This window comes from Dromaius novaehollandiae, chromosome 1 (assembly GCF_036370855.1).
Source record: "Dromaius novaehollandiae isolate bDroNov1 chromosome 1, bDroNov1.hap1, whole genome shotgun sequence".
Lineage (NCBI taxonomy): Eukaryota > Metazoa > Chordata > Aves > Casuariiformes > Dromaiidae > Dromaius > Dromaius novaehollandiae.
Genome location: NC_088098.1, coordinates 148,009,262 through 148,029,222, shown reverse-complemented (window position 1 = coordinate 148,029,222; position 19,961 = coordinate 148,009,262). Strand labels below are relative to the sequence as shown.

At 39.4% G+C, this 19,961-nt stretch overlaps 1 protein-coding gene across 1 annotated transcript in view; it reads right to left on the bottom strand.

Moving 5' to 3' along the window:
- Positions 1-2,427: 2,427 nt before the first annotated feature.
- Positions 2,428-19,961, bottom strand: part of TMEM131 (transmembrane protein 131) — a 107,370-nt gene continuing 89,836 nt past the window's right edge. Inside the window, 13 exon segments of the mRNA XM_064502030.1 lie at positions 2,428-3,189; positions 3,191-3,469; positions 6,885-7,048; positions 8,391-8,488; positions 9,643-9,739; positions 9,834-9,955; positions 10,296-10,467; positions 11,224-11,382; positions 11,538-11,662; positions 13,050-13,177; positions 14,407-14,582; positions 18,642-19,237; positions 19,772-19,930. Of these exon segments, the coding sequence (XP_064358100.1) occupies positions 3,118-3,189; positions 3,191-3,469; positions 6,885-7,048; positions 8,391-8,488; positions 9,643-9,739; positions 9,834-9,955; positions 10,296-10,467; positions 11,224-11,382; positions 11,538-11,662; positions 13,050-13,177; positions 14,407-14,582; positions 18,642-19,237; positions 19,772-19,930 (2,347 nt within the window). The 3' untranslated portion in view covers positions 2,428-3,117.

Below are 19,961 nucleotides of genomic sequence, written 5' to 3'. Positions count from 1 at the left end.
CCCATTCAGAGCACCAGAATAATTAGCAAAATTAATGGTAATTACTTCTCTTCCTTGCTTTTACTTTGTATTCCCAATACCTTCCAGGTCTGGAAAAGTTGAGTTGATGCATGGTACTCTTGCCCTGATACTACTCTAAAGAAAAAAAAAAAAAAAACATTTTAAATTACCACACATGCAATGAGCTTCCTGTTTTCCAGAGTAGCCCATCCTCTGAGGACTTTAGGCTACATTTTTGCTTTCTCTGGACTTTTTATTCAAGATGGACCTTCCCTCATGGTCTAGGCCTCAGTCTTCTTTTTGTGCTGCTATTGAAAAGCCTCTGGGTTTGTGACATTGCTACTCCTTGGGTTCTTAACTTATCCTACAAGTTATCCTTCCAGCAGGCTGCAATATTTTCAACCCTATCTAAAACCTTCATGTAAGATTCCACATACATTTTGCCAAAACTTTTTTTTATTTCAACTTCATTATAAAGAGGTATGTCATCTATATTACTCTGCCATGGCTGTGGAGAATATCTTTCTGACTCATCACATTCCCTCATAGCCCCCTAACTTTTCAACATTTCTACAGGCTTGTGACTTTGAATAAAATCATTCAAGAATAAGCAAAGTAAAATTAAAAATTGTATCTTAAGACTTAAAGGTAACGATGTCAGAGTCCTCAGCCAGTGTTTTCACTGCTGGTGAAAAGTATGACTACACTGTAAAGTTAGCAAGTACACGTCTCAAGGAGAAAGCAACGAAACTGTGCTCAACATATACTTACCATACAGAGAAGTTTCATTAGAAATAGGTAACTTTTGTCAAGATTTTGTTTGAGCTAAATTCTGTAAATTACATTTAGAACTGTTTTTTAAAGAAGCTCTTTTACTCTCTTTAATTAGGCAAACAGAGTGAAGGCACTTTCCAAAATAAAGTCTGAGTAGAGGGAAGGGAGAGAAGAGACCCTCAGAAGTAGAAAGTCATTGGGCCTAGGATTTCTTTCCCCCTCTCCTTGGGGAGAAACACTCTTCTTCCTCTGTTAGGAAATTGAAAATTGTATGTCATAAAGATCATGAGAGCTTGTATTGTTTTTGCCCTGGAGCTTAAATTATAATATTTAATTGGGGCTTGAGAACAAACTCTTCACAAGGAAAAACTGAGAATATTCTAAAGAAGGCAGAGGTTATCTGAAATAATGCAAGGAAACGGCTCACATTTTGGAAGCAAAAGTCTGAGCTACATAGATGTTGCCTTGTGTTGTTCAAAGGGAAATGTTTTTAAAGCAGAAACTTTTTCTGTCCTCACAGACACTGATGATTATTAGTACCTCAGATTAAATTTCTGCTTATATCCTCCAAGGAATCAATTTTAATATAAAGACTTAGTGGGGGGAAAAAAAGGTGGTATGAAAACTTAGGAAGAAAACTAGCAGTAACCATTAAGTTTTTATCTTATGGAGAAACAGGCCCTGGCATGTCAGTAGCTTAACTACTAGCTCTACTTTGCATGGAAAGAGACTTGTTTGCCCAGCTACTCAGAAGGAAGTTGCATATAAGCACAAGCTGAACATTTCATTGTCTTGCATAGCTCTAAAAGTACCTGAATTTTAAAAACAAAGGAATTTGAAAAAGCTCCTCTCTCAGAGACCCCTATCTTTAGCTTCTGCTGGTGGCAGCAAGAAAACAGCAATCTGACAGCAATAGAGACATTGTTCACAGAATGCTAGCTGGAAAAGCAGTCACTTAGTCTAAATTGCTTATTTAACCCTTATCTTTTGTTGCCTACAATATTCCTTGTAGCATAAATGTTTTAATTACAATATACAGCTGTTATTCTTTTAAATGGCGGATTCTGATAAAAATCCGCTGCTGTAAATTGGGAGCAGCGCTACTGAGCCATGCAGATGGATGTACTTTGTTAGGTAGCATCCATTAATGTTTTCTTGCAACTGAAGGGTTCATTTTTACCTAGCTTTAGCTCAGATGAATATCCTTAGTCACTCAGGCTTGACTTAATGGAGAGAAACACACTTTAAGGAAGAGGTAAATCACATCTACATCTATAAACTGTGAAGTTCTTGTGTTGGCCTATACAGAACAGCATTACAAAGGTATGGGTGTAGTATGAAGAGCAGCAGCTGCTACAACATCTGATTATTTCCAAACTGAAATGGTACAGACATTTTTCCAGCATTTTGCTATCCAGCAAAACTTCAAGTGGTGACATCTCAATACTTTTTGCAACTCTGAACACAATCTCTAGGTCTTAAATGCTATAACACCACACACTGTTGAGGAGCCATGTTTCATTTGCAGTGAAGTTTCCATTAATACAGGCCCTCCGCAGAGTAGCTTTTGGCCTGAAGGCTGCCACTGCCAAGTGGATTCATGCATGCACAAGTCAGAAAATGCCTGGAGAACGGAATTACAGTAGACAGATCTTGAAAAAAGCAGTATTTATTTTAAAGTACAACCCAAAGTTGTATCTGTAAGAAATGCACAAGGTATCTTGTTTCTTCCACAAGTCTTGGCTGTGTGCATTTCAGTTCAACTTAAAAATGCATTCAGGTTTACAAATGTACAAACAGCACAGAAAGTGTATTACAGTCTTATCAGAATGCTCTTACATTCAGCCATTTTGCTCTTAAGGTTTTGTGTTGTTTTTTGTTGTTTTTTTTACATTCTTAGAACCTGTGTTAACAAAGACAGCCTTATTTTAAAAAAATACTCTGCATTTTAGCACGAAGTGCTTTATTTGTTTTAAAATTAGATCTTGGAGCATAATACTGGAAAAAATTTAAAAATCAAAACCAGTACTTTGATAAAAGTATTGCATGCCAGGACCATTTTATAGTTCAAATTGTTTCCTAAATAAAAAGTGGCAGATGGTAAAATATGAAACCAGTGAAATTGTTCGGATTTACAGGCTTCAGCTGTAGTTTGCTTTGTGACCAGACCCACACTTTTTCAAGCTTATCTGCAATCTCACACTACCATATTGCAAGATAGACTTTAAAAGGAGCAAGTGATGAAAGCATGACCGGTGGGGGCAGGGAGGGAATGGAGGGGGGAAAAAAAAAAAAAAGCAATGACCAGCAACAGCCTGAAAATGATGTTTCAAAAACTAGCATTCAGAATTGTATCATGACCTGGATAAAAGTTCTTTCCTTTTGCTTAATTTCAGTTTTCATGAGGATAGTGTGAATTAGACCAAGGATCTGAGCTTCTTCTTCCAATTGTAGGGCTCCAAATTCTCCAAGGATTGTAGGTCTGTCCCATGTCTTCAGCAGGATTGGCAACAGTGGCAGCAGTTGATGGAGGAGGCGGTGGAGGTGGCGAGGAGTTTTCACTACCCATGAGATCAATCCCTGACAACGCATTTGCTGGAGTGGCGAAGGGGAGGGCACTATTGAGATTACTTGACCAAATGGAACTGCTGAACGGAGTGGTGGACCACAGGCCACTTGGGTTGCCAAGGATTGACTGCAGTAAAGACAGAGAGCTGCATAAGTAGCAGTTGAAGTAACCTGTATTTTCACTGTGTTGTTTACAGCTCCCGGCAGTCTGTAAAAAGTACTGAGCATTTGGTATCTAAGGAAAAGCAAGCCTACTGCGGAACCCCCTCCGTCTTCATTGCCACATACGTTTTTGAGCTTCCTTTAGAGCTTGCCCAGAGGAACCACATTACTATCAAACACCAGATTCAGTCACCACGGTAACTGAATCAGTTGCAGAGAGTGTACATTACAGGCTTTTAAGCTGTTCTCATTTGAGCTTATACATTTCCATACCATTACTAATTTAGGCACTACTGTTATTCAAGCTTCAACACATATGGGCCAACAAGCTCAGGCTTAATTAACCTAGTTAGAGTGAGGTAGATAAATGTGGATCACGTCTGGATAAAGACAACAAAACTCAAGGTGTAGTGGAAGGTGGCAGTGAAGTCGCCTTGATCCTTTTTTGGCAGTTTGTAATTACCTCCTTGCATTCAGACATATCTGTTGCAAAACTACATTTTGGATGAACCTACCTGTGTTCAAGCCCCACTGCATCTCCACATATTCCCAACACTTTTTTCCTACCCAAAAGTTCTCCAGATGAAGGGGGAGGGGAAAGGAGAATTAACTATTTCTCATGGATTTCCAGTAAGTCTGCCGTGGCTCTCAAGACACCCAGAAGCCTCTGAAATGGCCATGGTGCAGATGCAGGTGTACTGCAACACACATCACAAAAGCTTTTGGGATGCACAGGGCAGTTACAGCAAACCTAGGGGATGCATGCAGGAATGAACAGGGCCCAGTTGCCATAAACTTTTATTAAAGCCCTAACAGTGGCAAGTGGCAGTGATCAGAGGAATCTAATAAACTGTGCTGTGGGAAGTGATACCCAGAAGCGGCCACAGACTGGGATGAGAAAGGTTAGCATAACTTTCATGCTAACATTAACAGAGAACCTGGTACGTGTAGGCTTAACACACTACATACCTCAGGGCCAATAGATTCAATGCACATATGCTGTAAATTCAATTTGTAAATACATAGTAAACTTGATACATCCAAAAGGCAAGGGACTTGCTAAGCATGTGCTGCAAGGTATGCACATCCTTATGTTTGGATTTGGTGGGTGGAGATAGAGCATCCCTTCCCAAGATCTCAGCCCTCAGATAATACAGACTAAAGGTTAACCAGTATCAGTGTACTCTGCATCTGAAAATTAAAGTAAAAATCTCTTTGGTAAAGTAAATAGGGTGACTTCTGAAAATGTCTTCATTTCAGGTTAATAGTTTTTTTTTTTTTCTTTCCCCCCCGGAATAAAGATGTGCTCAGCCTAGTCATATCTGAAATTGGTTGGACACTAACAAAAGGTCCTCATAGGATTTGAGATAGAGGGTTAAACAGAAATTTGATCATACTAAAAGGTTACCAAAACCACATCATTAGGTCTCTCCAATGTCACTAGGATGTTGAGTTAAACGAGGGTTACAGTTTATAATAGAGTTATACAACTAAATGGTTACATTTAAGCTATGCAGGCATTAGACTACCGAGCCAACAGCAGGAAACATTCATTCTGCTGCTCAGACACCAACCCCAGAACACTAACTCCACTTTATTCCCTACTACTGGCAAAAGAGCCAGGAACTACTCCTGCGTGCCACAAAAGCATTTGGGAGGGTCTGGTGGACAGGCAATTGCTCATACAGTAGAAGCAGCAGCCAGGAAAGGAGAGGCAGAGAAAAGGAGCTTAGATTGGACGGTGCCTCCTTTTCGAGGCTGGTGGAGAGAGGTAGAAATAGGCCTGCAGGCAGCACCACATGCAGGGATATGAAGGAAAGAGGAGTAAGGGACTACACAGAAAGAAACTTGGGAAGAAGTAGTACTAGTGCAGAAAGGGTTTAAGGGGAGACAGAACCCAGAAGTTAAATGATATTTAGTGCAGATGCAGAAAGACTTACATGTAAAATGGGAAAGCAAGAGGAATAAGGATGATGATTGAAATGAACTCCCCAGAAACCTTCCTGTTTGCAAGAACAGCTTTGGCTCTTGTGCCAACAAGCGAGGGAAAGTACAGGGCCCAGCCTGGTACCTGCTCTCTTATCTAGTATCTTTATCTAGTAAAGAGGTTCAATGGCAGAAACAGCAAAGTTTTCCTGATCTTGATCACCATAAGCACTTGAAAAATCATTACCTTAAAAAAAGCTTTGAACACTTTAGTCTTTCTTTACTGCTTGTTGTTTATTAAGCAATCTTCTCAGAATAAGGTCCTAAAATGCTATTTTTTAAAATCTAGGTATTTGAAGGGATAGACTGACAATTCTTTTGTACTGCCTGTCTGGCTTGTCTCAGCGTTCCCTGAAGCACACTTCTGGGTACTTTTCAGAAGTGGCCAGAAAACAGATTAAAGCTAGAGAGATTGTTCTGGTTGTCCTCAATCCCTCCTCCTATCACACGATGAGAAACCTGCCTTCCATGTGACCAAAAAGCAAATATCTCTCCTTACATAACTGCAGTGATGTTACAGCTATAGTTGTAACCACATGACAAGGGATCAGCAAGTGCATGTCTGTAAGATGCTGTGGCCTACTTAGGCTTCCCCTTCCCCCCCATTCTGAACTGCCACCAGGTGAAGTAAACACTGCCTCTTACTCACTACAAAAACATTTTCAGAAGACAAGATGAAGAATGATTTCAGCGGGCACTGAGCACAGCTGATGGGGTGTAAGTTTTATTCTGACAGGGAAGCACAAGGATGAGCGAGCAGTGCTATAATCTGCGTAAAAGTTGTTTCTTCTCTTTGGCTATACTCAAGATCGCAAACAAATCAGTAGTCAGTTTAAAGGCTTGACTTTATGCTAACTCCGTTAGTGTTCTTTCTAAGTTGAAAAGAATACATCTCACACTTCATTTTCATTAAGACAAGGTTTTTGGATCTTAATTTATGGGGGTTGCAACACTGGACTCAGCAAGCAGAATCAAAATCTGCAAATAATCATATTGGCTATTTTGCAACTATCCATCAAGCTGGAAGTGACAGAGGTAGTGTTCAGCCACAGCACAGGAGCAGAAGGGCTTTTTCCACAATCCTTAAGCATGTGGAAATGGAACAGACTCTTGTGAATGCTGTAAAAGGCTCTCATGGCAAATATTTTACGTGAAACAATTTACATGGATCCATCATCTGCAAATGAGTGGACTAATTGGACAAATCACTCTTTGTCCAATAGCCATTTCAAATTAACTATGCAGAACAACAAATACGTATAACCTCCCTTTTCCTCAATCATACTGTTGACTTTTTTCACTCAATTTTAAAAAACCTCTAAATGAAGGTACATGGCAGATAGGGAACAGGTTAATAATGGTAACAGAACACTGTATTTGGACTGAATACTTACTGCAGTTGTATGAGTTGGGGAACTCGAACTGGTTGGCCAGGAGGGTACAGAATCTGTAGCTGAAGGGTCCCAGATGGATGATGCAACATTATTAAATTCACTCCAGTTTCTCTGAACATCCTGCCCATAAGCAGATCGAGCTAAACCAAGTTTACTAAAAACCTCTAAAAATAAAATAAAATAAGTCTGAGTATTTTACACTTCCTCTTTTTGTAAGCAACAGTCTAATATTTTTCAGTGTATCTTGAGTATTTTTTCCAAAAGAAATGACATTAGAAAAGGTCACACAGTAATACAGATCTCATCTTATGTACCCTGTATCAGACAGGGGTACAAAGTTAGAATCACAATTATAGTGGGGGAAAAGTATTATATACTTACTGTGCATCATTCAGCATCAACCTGTGGAATTTGTTTTATTCCTGGTACTATACAATAGGCAAATAGTCAGGGACCCTGGCACAAGCACGGCAATACTGAAAATCCCATCTGCTCCTCATAACAAGTTAACTGCAGCTGGAATGAGTGGCTGTGCTGAAGCAGCCTCTCATAAGCAAAACTTGCGCATTTGCCTTGCAGCACTCCCTTCCCAGGTACCTCCTGGTAGGGAATGTGGCACCACCTGTGCCCCGGCCCGGCCAGACCCCACATCTGCTATAGAGAAGGACGGGCAGCACTGGGGCTTGTGGCTTGCCTGGGCCTCGCCTCATCCCAGGCATCTTAGGACAGTCCTCGATGGTCGCCGGTGCCAAGTGCTTCAGACAAAGGTGAAACACCACCACAACAGTGGGGGTTCATGGCTTGCAGACCTCCAGCACGTCTTCACTCTACTGTTTGCAGCCCCCCAGCAGTTCTCAGTAGATGTGCAATCCTTTTTAGAAATGCCACATGTGACAGTTGTTTTGCTTGCTAATCTTTTGCAGACACCTTAAAAACATACTGTGCTATCCCAAGCCATACACAGACCTACGGTAAGTATGTAGGGCATCCATAGCCTGCCTGCATCAAGGTCTCATCTTAATCCCCAGTTACTGGAAGTTTAATGAAGTATTTAAATACAGGAACTAATGGCTAGTTTTAATGTGGATCAGTCCATCATGCAGCCATCAAAACCACTGAAGCTTCACACAAGAGGAAAGCAGCATGAGGGATGGGCCATTGCTTCTTTCAGACAGCGGTGGCTTTAGGTAAGCGCAAAGAGTTCAGGAAACTACAGCCTTAGTGGCACACTTCTGAGACTTCCTGTAAAGCTTCCTGAGAAAGTGTTCTGAAATCAAGAAACTTCAAAACACTTATTTCCAGCACAACAAGCAATTTAAGTTTCCACTAATTCTCACTGGGCTGAGGCACAGAATACACCAGCAAGTTTTTAACACACTCCTACATGGTCATACTTTTGAGGGAACAGAGATGGGGACAGCACCTATGTTTAAATGTGGAATGAAAACACACCATTTCCTTTTCCTGTATTTGAATACTGAAAATATTTGGAAAACAAGAACTCACCTCCAGTTAAGTTAAAAGAATGTCCAAATGCAGAGAACGAATTGAGGGGTGTGAAGTCAGGACTGCTAGGATTGCTGATAGGACTCCACAAACCCGAGCTAAGTATTATGGAGCAGTAGGAAAGAGCAATAAACAACTCATTAACGCAGTACTACCAGTAAGAATAATTTAGTGCTATATATATAAACAATTCAGACAGATAGCTCATAGTTGAAAGAGTAATAGGCAGAAAATGAAACATTTAAAATGTTTAACTGCAGTCAAGCATTGGGGCATTAAGTTATTCTTGTTTGACCAAAATATTTCAGTACATATAGAAATACTCCTTTCCTGTATATATATATCTACTTTGGAGCAACACACCGCTCTAGATAAAGAGTTCCTTAATCTGTAGGATGAGCTCCACACACCCGAAAGTAGCTCTTTCGCTCAGTTTTTCTGGGAAACTTATAGGGTCCAAGATGTGGTGCAGTCTTTTTGACTAGCAGAAAAAAAATGTAGATTCAGAACTGCTCGAAAGCCACACAAATCCTTACACTGTAGTTTGTGGGCAAGCTTCTTGAAAATACAGATGAGGTAACTGGAATCAGTGATAAACATTTACAAAAACAAACCAAAAATCCACCCACCAAGCTTGCTCAAAAAAGCAATTCCTTTACATATTGAAACTTATACAAGTCTAGTTCCTATTTCAGAACAGTTACCAGATGCCCACTGAGTTTTACAACTGAACTGACACAGACACACACTCCAAAAATACGTCAGGAAAGAAAGTGTGCATTGGGGAATATGATTTAGTGTGGCTGTATTCTGCTTCTACTCATAAGACAGAGAAAGTACAGCTATCAATCTGATCTCTGTGTTAAATCTGTGAGTGAAAGACACTGCTATGTAGCCAAAAAATCTGCCTATAAGCTACTTCAAGTGACCCACGTATACACTCCTCAAAATACTGAAAGAGGCAAGCTAGTATCTCGTTGTTCGGACACATGGGAACATGAGATTGTTGAGTTACAGGGAATGAGGGGGTAAATAAACGTCATCAAGTTTCAGATATCCTTCCTTCTACTTTCAAGCGACTTGTGTAAGTTCTGAATTTTTTTTGTGAAGCAAGTGATGCTGTGCCAGGACTTTAAAAACCAGGCTTTTTAGGAACCCAAATGAACTCTTTTAGTACCTTCACAAATGCCATTAATGGCTTACAATCTCTCTTCTAGGAGATTAAGTATTTGCAAGAGGTACAAAAAATTACCTGTCAGAGCCATCACTGTCAACAACTGTGTGGGAAACGCTGATATTGCTGGAAACATCTGTCTTAGTTGGTGAAACCTTTGCTAAGCCACTGCCACCTGCAACAACATATGTGAAATGAGTAAAAAATATAAAACCAGAATATTCAAGGAATATTCAGCAGTATTTAGTACTCCAGACTGGTTCCATTACCTGGGCTCTTGTCATAACCAGCAGCTACAGCAGCAAAAGTAGGGTTACCATTCCAGCCTGGAAGAGAAGCTGCCTTTGCCAGCTTGTGTTTGGTACCATTAGGCTGCTTGCTTTTTGTTTCACTAGAAGAAAAAAAGAAAAGAAAAAAAATTTTTTTAAAAAAGTAAGATTTTGGACTTTAGCACTTTGGTAGAAAGGTAGTAATTTAAGTTAGCATTCCTGGATAAAATGAAAATGGTAACAACAGTTCCATATGTCCTGTAAACCCACATGTCTCCAATCCACCAAACTGTAAGAAACCCGAGGAAAATATAAACAACATTGTAAGACATACACAGTAATATCAGCATAAAGCAGTTTCCATGGGAAGAGGAAATGTGTATGTAAAGGGAGATGCACCATATAAAGCACACAAATATCCTGTGCCTGTGAAATCAGTAGGAGGTGCAGATTTGGACTCACTTGCTGCAGCTGCTGTTCACAATGCTGCTGTAAGTGCCTCCTCGCGGCCCAAAAGCTAAAGATGCAGAAGGAGGAGGAGATGGAGAGGCAGGCGTTGGGGAGGGCTGTCGCTGTTTCAGGAAAGCATCTGCGTTCAGGGTTTGTAGAGAAAGTTTATAGAGGTTGTCTGTAGCTATAAAAAGAAGCACAAAATATCTTCCTATAGTGTTTACTTTTTAACAAAGCCTACTCCAACTCTGCATCCTTTCTGTTCTAATTGAGGAATGATTACAAAGGTTATTCCCAGTTATCAAAAGAAGAGGTGGGTCCTCCACTATACACTCACCTACTGTTATTCAGGTTTACTACCTGTTCTCAGGTTGCATTTCAAGGAAAGCACCAAGATAAACTGATGTGTATGAAAGAAAGAATGGCACTTTTAACATTTTTTGAGTGAGCCCTGTGGAGAAGGACAACTTAATATCTACATACAACCAACAAGAAAGTGATTCAGTTCCCATACAGGAGACTTATAATGCAACTGAAAGGCTTACAGTAGTGTAGTAACCGTCGCATTAAGGTGTTCTCAGTGTTGCCTCTCAAGGACAGATCATTTGACTAGTTTCAACTCTAGCTGCAGCAGACTTAACCAAGCAAAACACCTATTTGCTGTAGAAAATACATATTGTTTTGAAGCAGTAATTCACGTTTCCTCAATCTCCTCAGCGGCTGCTGAATCCTGGTCATTGCTGAAGTACTATGGAAAAACCCATGTTCTGCTCATATTGCTTTCAAACCACTCAAATTCTATCAGACACTATCAATATGGGGCCTATAACAGAAAATGGGAGCACAACTATGCAGTGAAGAGAGGACCAGATGATCTATGAACAAATCAGGCCTGCCTATGGCAGAAGACGAACTCTGTCATCCTCTAATGGTCACTTACAGCTGCCAGTTTTGTGAAGTGGCACCGAGTCCCACTCGGGTGGTGGTGAATCCTTTTCTCCTTCTGAGCTGCTGGTGTTTCCTAGCTCCTGTCCAGAACCACTGGGGAGAAATTTTGCTAACACGGATGGCCTGCTCTCCATTAACTTATTGTTTGGACCTAATAAAACAAAAAAACAAAAGCAAGTCCAAGGACAGTAAGGTGAACAGCTCTCTTCTCAAACAGGACTTAGAACTAAGCAAAATTAACCAAAGCGATTACAAACAAATACAATATAACAAATACAATATTTATGAAAAAATGCCTCATGCTACCTCTTGTTTTTGGGAGGTTTCTTGATTTCGACCCATTCATCAAAAGGTGCTGTGTAGATATCTTAGATGGAAAGATTTTGCGCTGCTTGCTTTCCATTGGGGGAGTATAAGACAATTCCAAAGGACTAAATGAAAACAGACATCAAATTATTTTTTTTGCTCTCTGAAGTGCTGAAGAAGAGTTTTACATATATATGCCATATGGTCTTACACAAGACTGGTCTCTTGTGGCTTTCTTATGTCAAGCATAAGCTCATCTTCAAAGCTATTCATAAGTGTAGTTCTGCTCTCATCTCATATTTCTCCTATAAGCAGCTCCACCCTTGCATCCTTCTTAACCCCTGGCTCACATCCCACCCACACTGCTCCATACATTTATTACAGCTCACTCGCCTTCCAGGAGCGGCTTTCAACTGAGCGCTCCAGGATTACAAAACCTAATTGATTATAGAGCCAAGCAAGAGATAGCAACTGCTCTTTTTCCAGGCTCTCCCCATTCTCTTGTTAGATCACATGCTCCTGATACGCTATTGCTGTGAATGTATAGGATCATTGCTTAAGAAATGACACAAAACCCACCATCAAATTCATTTGCCTATATATTGTTTTCTTCCTTCCAGCTATTTGATTCTCTCAAACAGTGAGCTTTCTAGGGGAAGAATTATTTCATCTATTTCTTGCAAAAGAATTCCAATCCAGCTCTCACTGGGGCCTTTGAGTACTGTGATATGTAACAAACTTACGATTTAGAAGGTAAAGGAAAGAGGATAACATTAAGGAGAAATAAAATAATAAGTAGACTTTATCAGGCAAATTTTTCAGAAATATTTTGAAGAAAAGCAGTGTATACCAACCACTTAATCTAAATCATGGTTACTCTAGTATTCATTACAGAAACAGGGAAAACACAAGCTATACCCCACTTCAGGCATATAAAGTTTACTCTTGTGACACTCAGATCAGTGCTTTCAGAATGAACTGCATAAAGTAAGACTAAGGTTCTTTGTTTTCCCCTTTTCTATAATCTACAATCAACCATCTGTCAGTTATGGAAAGGGCAGCAGCCTTCTCTAACAACATACCCAAGACACTGATCTAACACTATGATACAAAAAAGGAAACTGCACGGCTGTCATTTCACCAAGGGTGTCTAACAGCACTGGTGTTAACACTGACTTAATGTGTTGTCAGTGGAAGTTCCTAAGAAACATTAGCCTTATTTTGTCTATGTGATACTTGTTACAAAAAAATTAACATTGCTTAACCTGATTTTCTTTCTCAGATCTAGTCCTCATTTTATTAATGCACTGCATTCCCATCAAATAATTTCTTATTTACAAGCTTCGGATATTCCCTGATACCCGGGAGAAAGAGGAAGCTGCCTAAGGCTACCTGCTGCTGTTGTCACTAGCCAGATTGGCAGTCACAACAGTTGAATGCACAGATTTTTATTTGCCCATCGTCCCTTCAAGCATGATGCCTCCTTTACTAATAAAACTTTGTTATGCTTACCTGGTTTTCACATCTACAGGGATTTCTTTTTTGATATTTGCTAGCAGTTTTTTACTTTTCTGTTTTACTTGGACTGTTTCATTTTCATTTTTTTCTGGTATAGCTTTTCCCTTTTGTTTTTCAGGCTCCTATAAAAGACATTATAATAACATATCAGTATTTAAGAAAAGTCCCTCTTGGATGAAGATATACATAATAAAAATCAGACTGAGGAAAGAAGGTTCTTCAAAAACCACAAGTATTTCTGCAGCATAGAATCATTTTACTACTCAATGAGGACACCTATAACCATTCTATCTGATTTTCTATATACTTCCAATTCTGCTTTTCCAGAAAGGAAATTAATGTGCTTCAAACAAACTGGATGTTCACAAATCCACAGCTTCTCAGGCCCTGGCCTCTAAGTCTGCTCAAAAAGATGCCAACTCTGTACTGAGACCAATACTGCTTTTATACAGCAACAACAGATGCAACTTTTACAATGGAATCATCTGTTGTATGCAATCTAGGTCATCTAAAACAGCTTCTCTACTTTCAACTTCAGCGTTTAATTTTTTTTCATACTTCTAAGACTTTCTGAATATGAGTACACTGAAAAGCAAAGGCAATCAAACTAAACACTAACTTTCAAAATGCATTAGATGGATATTTTTTTCCAGATAGAATCCCTATTATTTTCAAAATCCAAATTAAAGACATGCCCAAATTTAGGCTTGGTTTTCTTTTCTCCCTCCAGTTACTTTTGCTTTGTTTGGTTTCATAGTACATGCTTTAGCACAAAATATTTATGACAACCTGAAAAACTATACAAGTGATTAAAATGATTTAGTTTATTACCTAGAAGCATGTGGGCCCAATAAGTAAAATAAAGGCAGGGGTACACAGTTGCATAAGCGAAGTAATTAACTACCTGCTCACAAGTTACCACCAGTGAACTAACCCTTAGTAACTGATTAAATGCATGATTTTAGCATACATCTTAATTATCAGGTAAAATTAGCATCTGCACTGTTTGTTTTACTCTGCAAATGGAAGGGGCTAGGAGCACGCACAGAGACAATTACCACAGCTCTACTGACAACTGGTAACTTGTTCAGCCATAGTCACTCAGGCACTTTCAGTCCTGAGACTACATGATTCAGGCATGTTCACATGCCTCTTTTATAGAGGAGGAGTCTGAGAAGTGAGGAGAAAGATTGTGAAAGAGGGTTTTTAATTAACTTTCTTTCTTTGTTAGGGATTAAAGTATATGAAAGCTGAAAAAAGGACTCTGTATTCCAAAAAAAGTGCCATACTGCCTTAACGTGTGACCTGCCCGCAGTGACACAGGAGCCTCCATTTAAGAGCAGGGCTGTACCTCTTTCAGAAGTGGTTCTGTATCTGGGTTGGAGGTTTCGGTTGTGGTTGAAGAACTGTCATCATCTGCCAGGGAATCCTTCAGTTCATCTTCCTGTTGCTTTCCCTTCCCTCTTCTCTCCTTTTCCTCTCGCTTCTTCTGTGGCTTAGACGTCCGCTGAACTACTTTCCCTTTCCCTAGGGAGATAAGGACACTTCAGATCTTCAGCAGCAGTACTCTGAGACCGGCTAATTCACTCCATTTTGGAGGTTAACCTACATGGCTAAACCTCTGAAGTGAGTTTGAGTTTGTCCTCTGTTCTGACACAAACCATTTACAACCACTTCACACCACATGTGAACAACAGCAAACTTGAAGAACCCCTGATCTCCACAGCTACATTTATGCCTGCCTCTGAGCCCTGCCTCCGTTACCTCTTTATGGAGGGTGGACACCTGCCTACAGGTAATTCTTTGCTGCTGTATTCCCGGCATTTCTTTTAAACATCCTGGAGTTTAAGTCAACCATTTCATCACGTAAGACTATATTTAAGATTTAAACAGGAACTTTAGAAGCTGCTGCAAGCTTTATCATCCCAACAAATGAAGAATGAAACTGCTTAGCATGCTTGTCCATTAAAAAACAAAGTCAGTCAAGACTACATGAGAACAACCATTAACAGTGATCAGTAATCATAGTAATCACTAACAAGAAGCCTAAAAATCTCACACCCAAGTATACTTTCTCCCCTCAACATATTTTGTTCTTTCAGATTTTACTGTTTTAAGAGGTAAGGCTAAGCTGATGGTAAAATAGTTTGGCTTGACATGTTCAAGTGTTACTGCATCTCAAAGTAGAGAAAATAATATATTACACACTCCAGACTGTTTAACCAGTTTTCCTGAAGCAATCTTCATTTGAATAAATAGTGCTTGAACACTGCTGCTAGTTGAACAACTGATTCTGGTATTTTTCCCCGCGCTTTCTCTAGCATACTGTAGGTTCAAAACGTAGAGGTCTAAGAACCTTCAACATCAAGCCAGAGATCCTGGCTCACAAAATAGAAGGGTACAAACTAGGCTCCTGGAGGAGCCTAACTAAGAAAGTTATTGAAAAAAGCATCAATACAGAGAAACTGTGAGTGTGTGCGTTCATGTGTGTGTGTGGGGATAACAGGGAGGAAAAGTCACCTTCATCTTACCATCACCTCTTGTTACTCTCTTACAGGATAAGAACATTCACAATATCAGTGTGTTCTTACTAACAAGATCTTTCTTAGATACTACCCTTCAGACTAAGTATTTTCATTTATTAGCTGCACAGTGCCTGCATCCTGCTTCCAGGATGGTCATAATACTTGTCATAATACTTTACTCAAGTAAAGACTCAGTTAAGCAGTGCTGAATAAGTGGATTCAGCACCTACTGGGATTTCTGCCAGCTCATGTCAGAATTCAGTCTGGTAACACAACACTTGCTGCCATATTTGATTTGGCAAAACGCCCTCAGATAAAGTTTGTACCAAAGTATAAATTTGTCCTCAGTATTTTGGTAAATACTAGATACATATCAATTTTCAGACCTACTTTATATCAGTGTTTTTCACTGATATAAATAAGAACAACAAAAATAATGCAGATAAAATGTTCTTTTAATGTGAATATAAATAAAAGTGTAAATACAAGATCTTTGTGTGAAAACTTTCTAAGGGTCAGCTTCAAGTGTACTGGTGGGTATTCCATATTTGCTTCAGAAGGCCTCATTCTAAGATTTGTGTCAAATTTAGTCTACATTCAGGATTGCTAAACAGTTTACATTTTATCATTAGAAAATCTTTTTGAAATGCTTTCATGGAACAAAGATGTAATGTAAAACAGCTGTTTAATAAAAAAAAACAAATGTAGCCTCTGCAGCCCTCTGCTACAGCCCAAATACTAGGAACATGAAACAAAAAACTATAAGGACTGGAATCCTGAGCAAGATGTTATGACATTCAATATTAGTCCAGAAGCTGCTGCTTCTGCAAATGTTCAGATAAACAGCTAAAGCTAGTCAAATACAAGTATCAAAAAAAGTGTGTACATGTAGACCAGATAGCTAACAGAAGTTCCCATAAAATCTTAAATTTTTAAAAGAGGACAAATGGTAATGGGCAAGTTGTCTCACGCACTAAGCTTTTGTGAGTCAAGTTATAGTTTACAGATAACGTTGGGTTTTTATGTGAAGTCTGTCCAAAGAGAAGTCTATGTGAATAAATCTGAGTTATTGATCTGAGATGATGAAGAGTCAATAAAACTGACTCAATTGCAAAACTTACTGTATCTTGCAAAATCTATTATGTATACTGTATTACATTTAAACAATCAGAATACCATCATACCAAAGCAGAACTGATGCAAAGCTTCTGTTATAGGAAGAAAAATTTGGATTTATCTGAACGCATCTGTAATCAGGAGAAGGTTACGAAACAGGAAAATAGCAGCAAAAATGGATCCTGTGTAAGTGATTAAGAATTACTATTTTATCCTCTTGGAGTTTGCTTTTAAAACGGATAGACAAACAAATGGCAAGAACTTATTCCAAGAAAATGCATTTAAATGTGGTTGAAAAAAGTAATTACAGGTCTATCATCACTTAGGAGCAACTGTTTGCTAAGATGAACTCCCAATACACAAACTGCTAGAAAGTGTTACAGCTACAAACATTTACTTGGATCAGGAACAGGCTTTCGAAACAAACTCTCAATTGTCCCCACTTACCGTGTGCCAGCTGCATCATAGAGCTGTCTTGGAGTGCAAGAACTAGTTTTCTTTTAGAATAATCTACAAATAGAAAATGTGCTCCAGCAGCATTCCCAACCCTCTTGGGCACACAGTCCATGAGACTGGATCTGCCCACAGTAAAAGCCATCAAGTGTGCACAATGAGGATGCCAGATTCTTGCTACCAGCCATTTTACCTTACAGAGCTGCACTACTGCACTATTTGTTAATGTAGATGCAGCCCATGAAACCTACCTGCAGTCATGTCATCTGTTGGAATACCATTTAGCCTTCATGAAATGGATACCTGATAAACAGGTCATAATTCCCTTTGTCTAAACTGAAAACAAAACAAAAACTAAACCAGAAATAAAAGTAGCATAGTTCATCTGGATCCCAAAACCTCTCATCACTTAAGAATTTCTCATTTGAAAGTGCAGATGCAACTTCACGTCCATTTGTAAGCATTTAATAACTTTGTACTCATGGTTATTGTTAACAGACTGAAGCTTCATAATTGCTAATGCATAACAGTACTTTCCTCTTTTGTGGTGCATGGCGTGCGATTATACAGATGCTCCAGGGTTTATATGCCTTCCCAGCATTCTCTTCCCAAACTTTCTCTCTAATAAGCAACACAGTATCAGTACTGTTTCTGCACAACACTTTTGTTAAGAAAAAGTGAAAAATTTAAAAATGAACATATAAATGTTTCAAATTTAATCTTAATAACCACATAATTCTGGGACACAACTGAAATAACTAATACAAAAAGCATCATAAGAAGTTCTACTCTAACAAAGTATTTTTAGAAGTAAAATAACTGACATTTAATGTATGAAATTCAATAAATTGTTTTAAATATTAGACAACTGAAGAGATGCCTAAGTAATTCAAACTCAGCTCTAACCTCATACAAAGACGAATGCAATTTATAAACACAGGTGCCATATATTAATTTGCTGGCCACCTGACATCAAGGATTTTCTACCACAACTGCAAATCTGGGCATGAAGAATTCCATTCCTAAACAATACTACAGTGATTTACAGTTACAGTTCTCTGTCTTAGTTTTCATAAAACAGTAGGGCAACTTCCTTTTCTTTCCCTCAGTTTCCCAGCCCCAATCCAAATGGTGGTGGTGGGAGGGAAGGATGCTAATTCAAAGGCCAAGGAGTTGCAGTCAAAAGTCTCTCTCTCCTTTTAGATATCTGACCTCTGTCAGGTCAGGTATCTAAATGTTCACATTTGTCTCCTTGCAAATTTTTTGAAACATTTTGAGGAAGAATCACAGCCTGGCATTGCATGGAGAACTGCAGTGCCATAAAATAGATAAAGGAAGTGTTCAAGACATACAGACACATGCAGGAGGGCAGGGAACAGCTGAGAAGCTAAAACCCTCCACACTGTGAAACCATGACCTTTACAGTTGATCAGATCTTGTTCTGTGGCTTACACAATGAATCATCCTGTTAAAAAAAGCAGAATTGTATTACCTTTGTTTTTTGCTAGTGGAGATGAGGGCTGCTCTGTAAACACATCTGGGGAAGGGGATTCTGGGTGGTCAAAGTCTTTGTCCATAGTTTCTATGAGCCCAGTGAGATCTGAATCCTCTGAGCTGTGCCTTCTGCTGCCGGCGCATTCGTCGTGAGGCGGGCTGAGAAGCGGTAACTGTGGCAAAGCACTTTCAGTCTGTTGCTCTTGCTGCTGGGGCCCAGGCGGCTGGGGCTGCTGTGGGGGCTGCTCTGCCGAAGCTAGTGCCTGCTGCGAGCTTGGCTGCTGGTTCTGCCTCGTCCCCTTGGCTCTTTTGCCTGTGGCATGAGCCTGAGTTGTGGCACCTGAATCCAAGATAAAGGCGCCCGCTCTGTTCACTGACTGCATGGAAGCTGCTTGTGCTGAAGTCCTATTAGGTATGCTTGAATTGTTTTTAGATTTAATGTTTTCAACATCAGGTGCATTTCTATTGCTGTGAAGGTGTGCTGTTGTGTTGCATTGCTTATGATTCCCTGCATTGGATCGTGAAGAGGAACCGCCTGCTCCATAGATCCCTCTGGATGAACTGTGATGAGAATCTGACCCAAGCGCATTCAAGCTGGAAGAACAACAAGTGTTTAAATATACTCTACAATGTCTCTATTCTTCCCTCATGAAAAAAGAATTGGTATGTCCAAAACAACCTTCAACTACGCGGTTCTTGGCACGCAATCAACAAAATGCCTAAAACTTGTTTGACAAGTCAGTAGTGTTTACTATTTCCCATTTGCTTGCTCACTGCACATATGAACAAACACACAATAAAAGGACAGTCAATATACATGTAGAAGGAAATACTGAAAAGAGAAGACTCTTTTTTAGTTTACAACCCCAAAAGTAGGAACTTTTGGCCTGAAATTTTTATGCGGCATACGCCTTTCATTTTCGAGAACATTAACAGGAAATTTTACAGTTTGTTTTTACAAAAAAGATGATTATTTCTCATAATCACAATGTCTATCTAACCTTTTATGATTGGCTGTCTTTTGTCCATAAGAGGATCACCTAAAGAGCAGTACTATTGTCTAACTGGCCTAATAACAGTAATAATAACAATAACAATAAAACCCACGCACCAACAACATATACTTACTTTCCGTCAGATGAAATTCCAACTATTCTCCTGAGATCAAATGGCCTTCCCATATCAAAGGGAGGGTTTGACGCCTCAAAGGACAGGCGTCTCCTAAATGGCTCCCAAATTCCTTGAGCTTCTAGATAGGCTGTTCCAATTACCAAGAGAAAGAGTACACTACAAAGGAGAAGAGAAGCAACTAAGTATT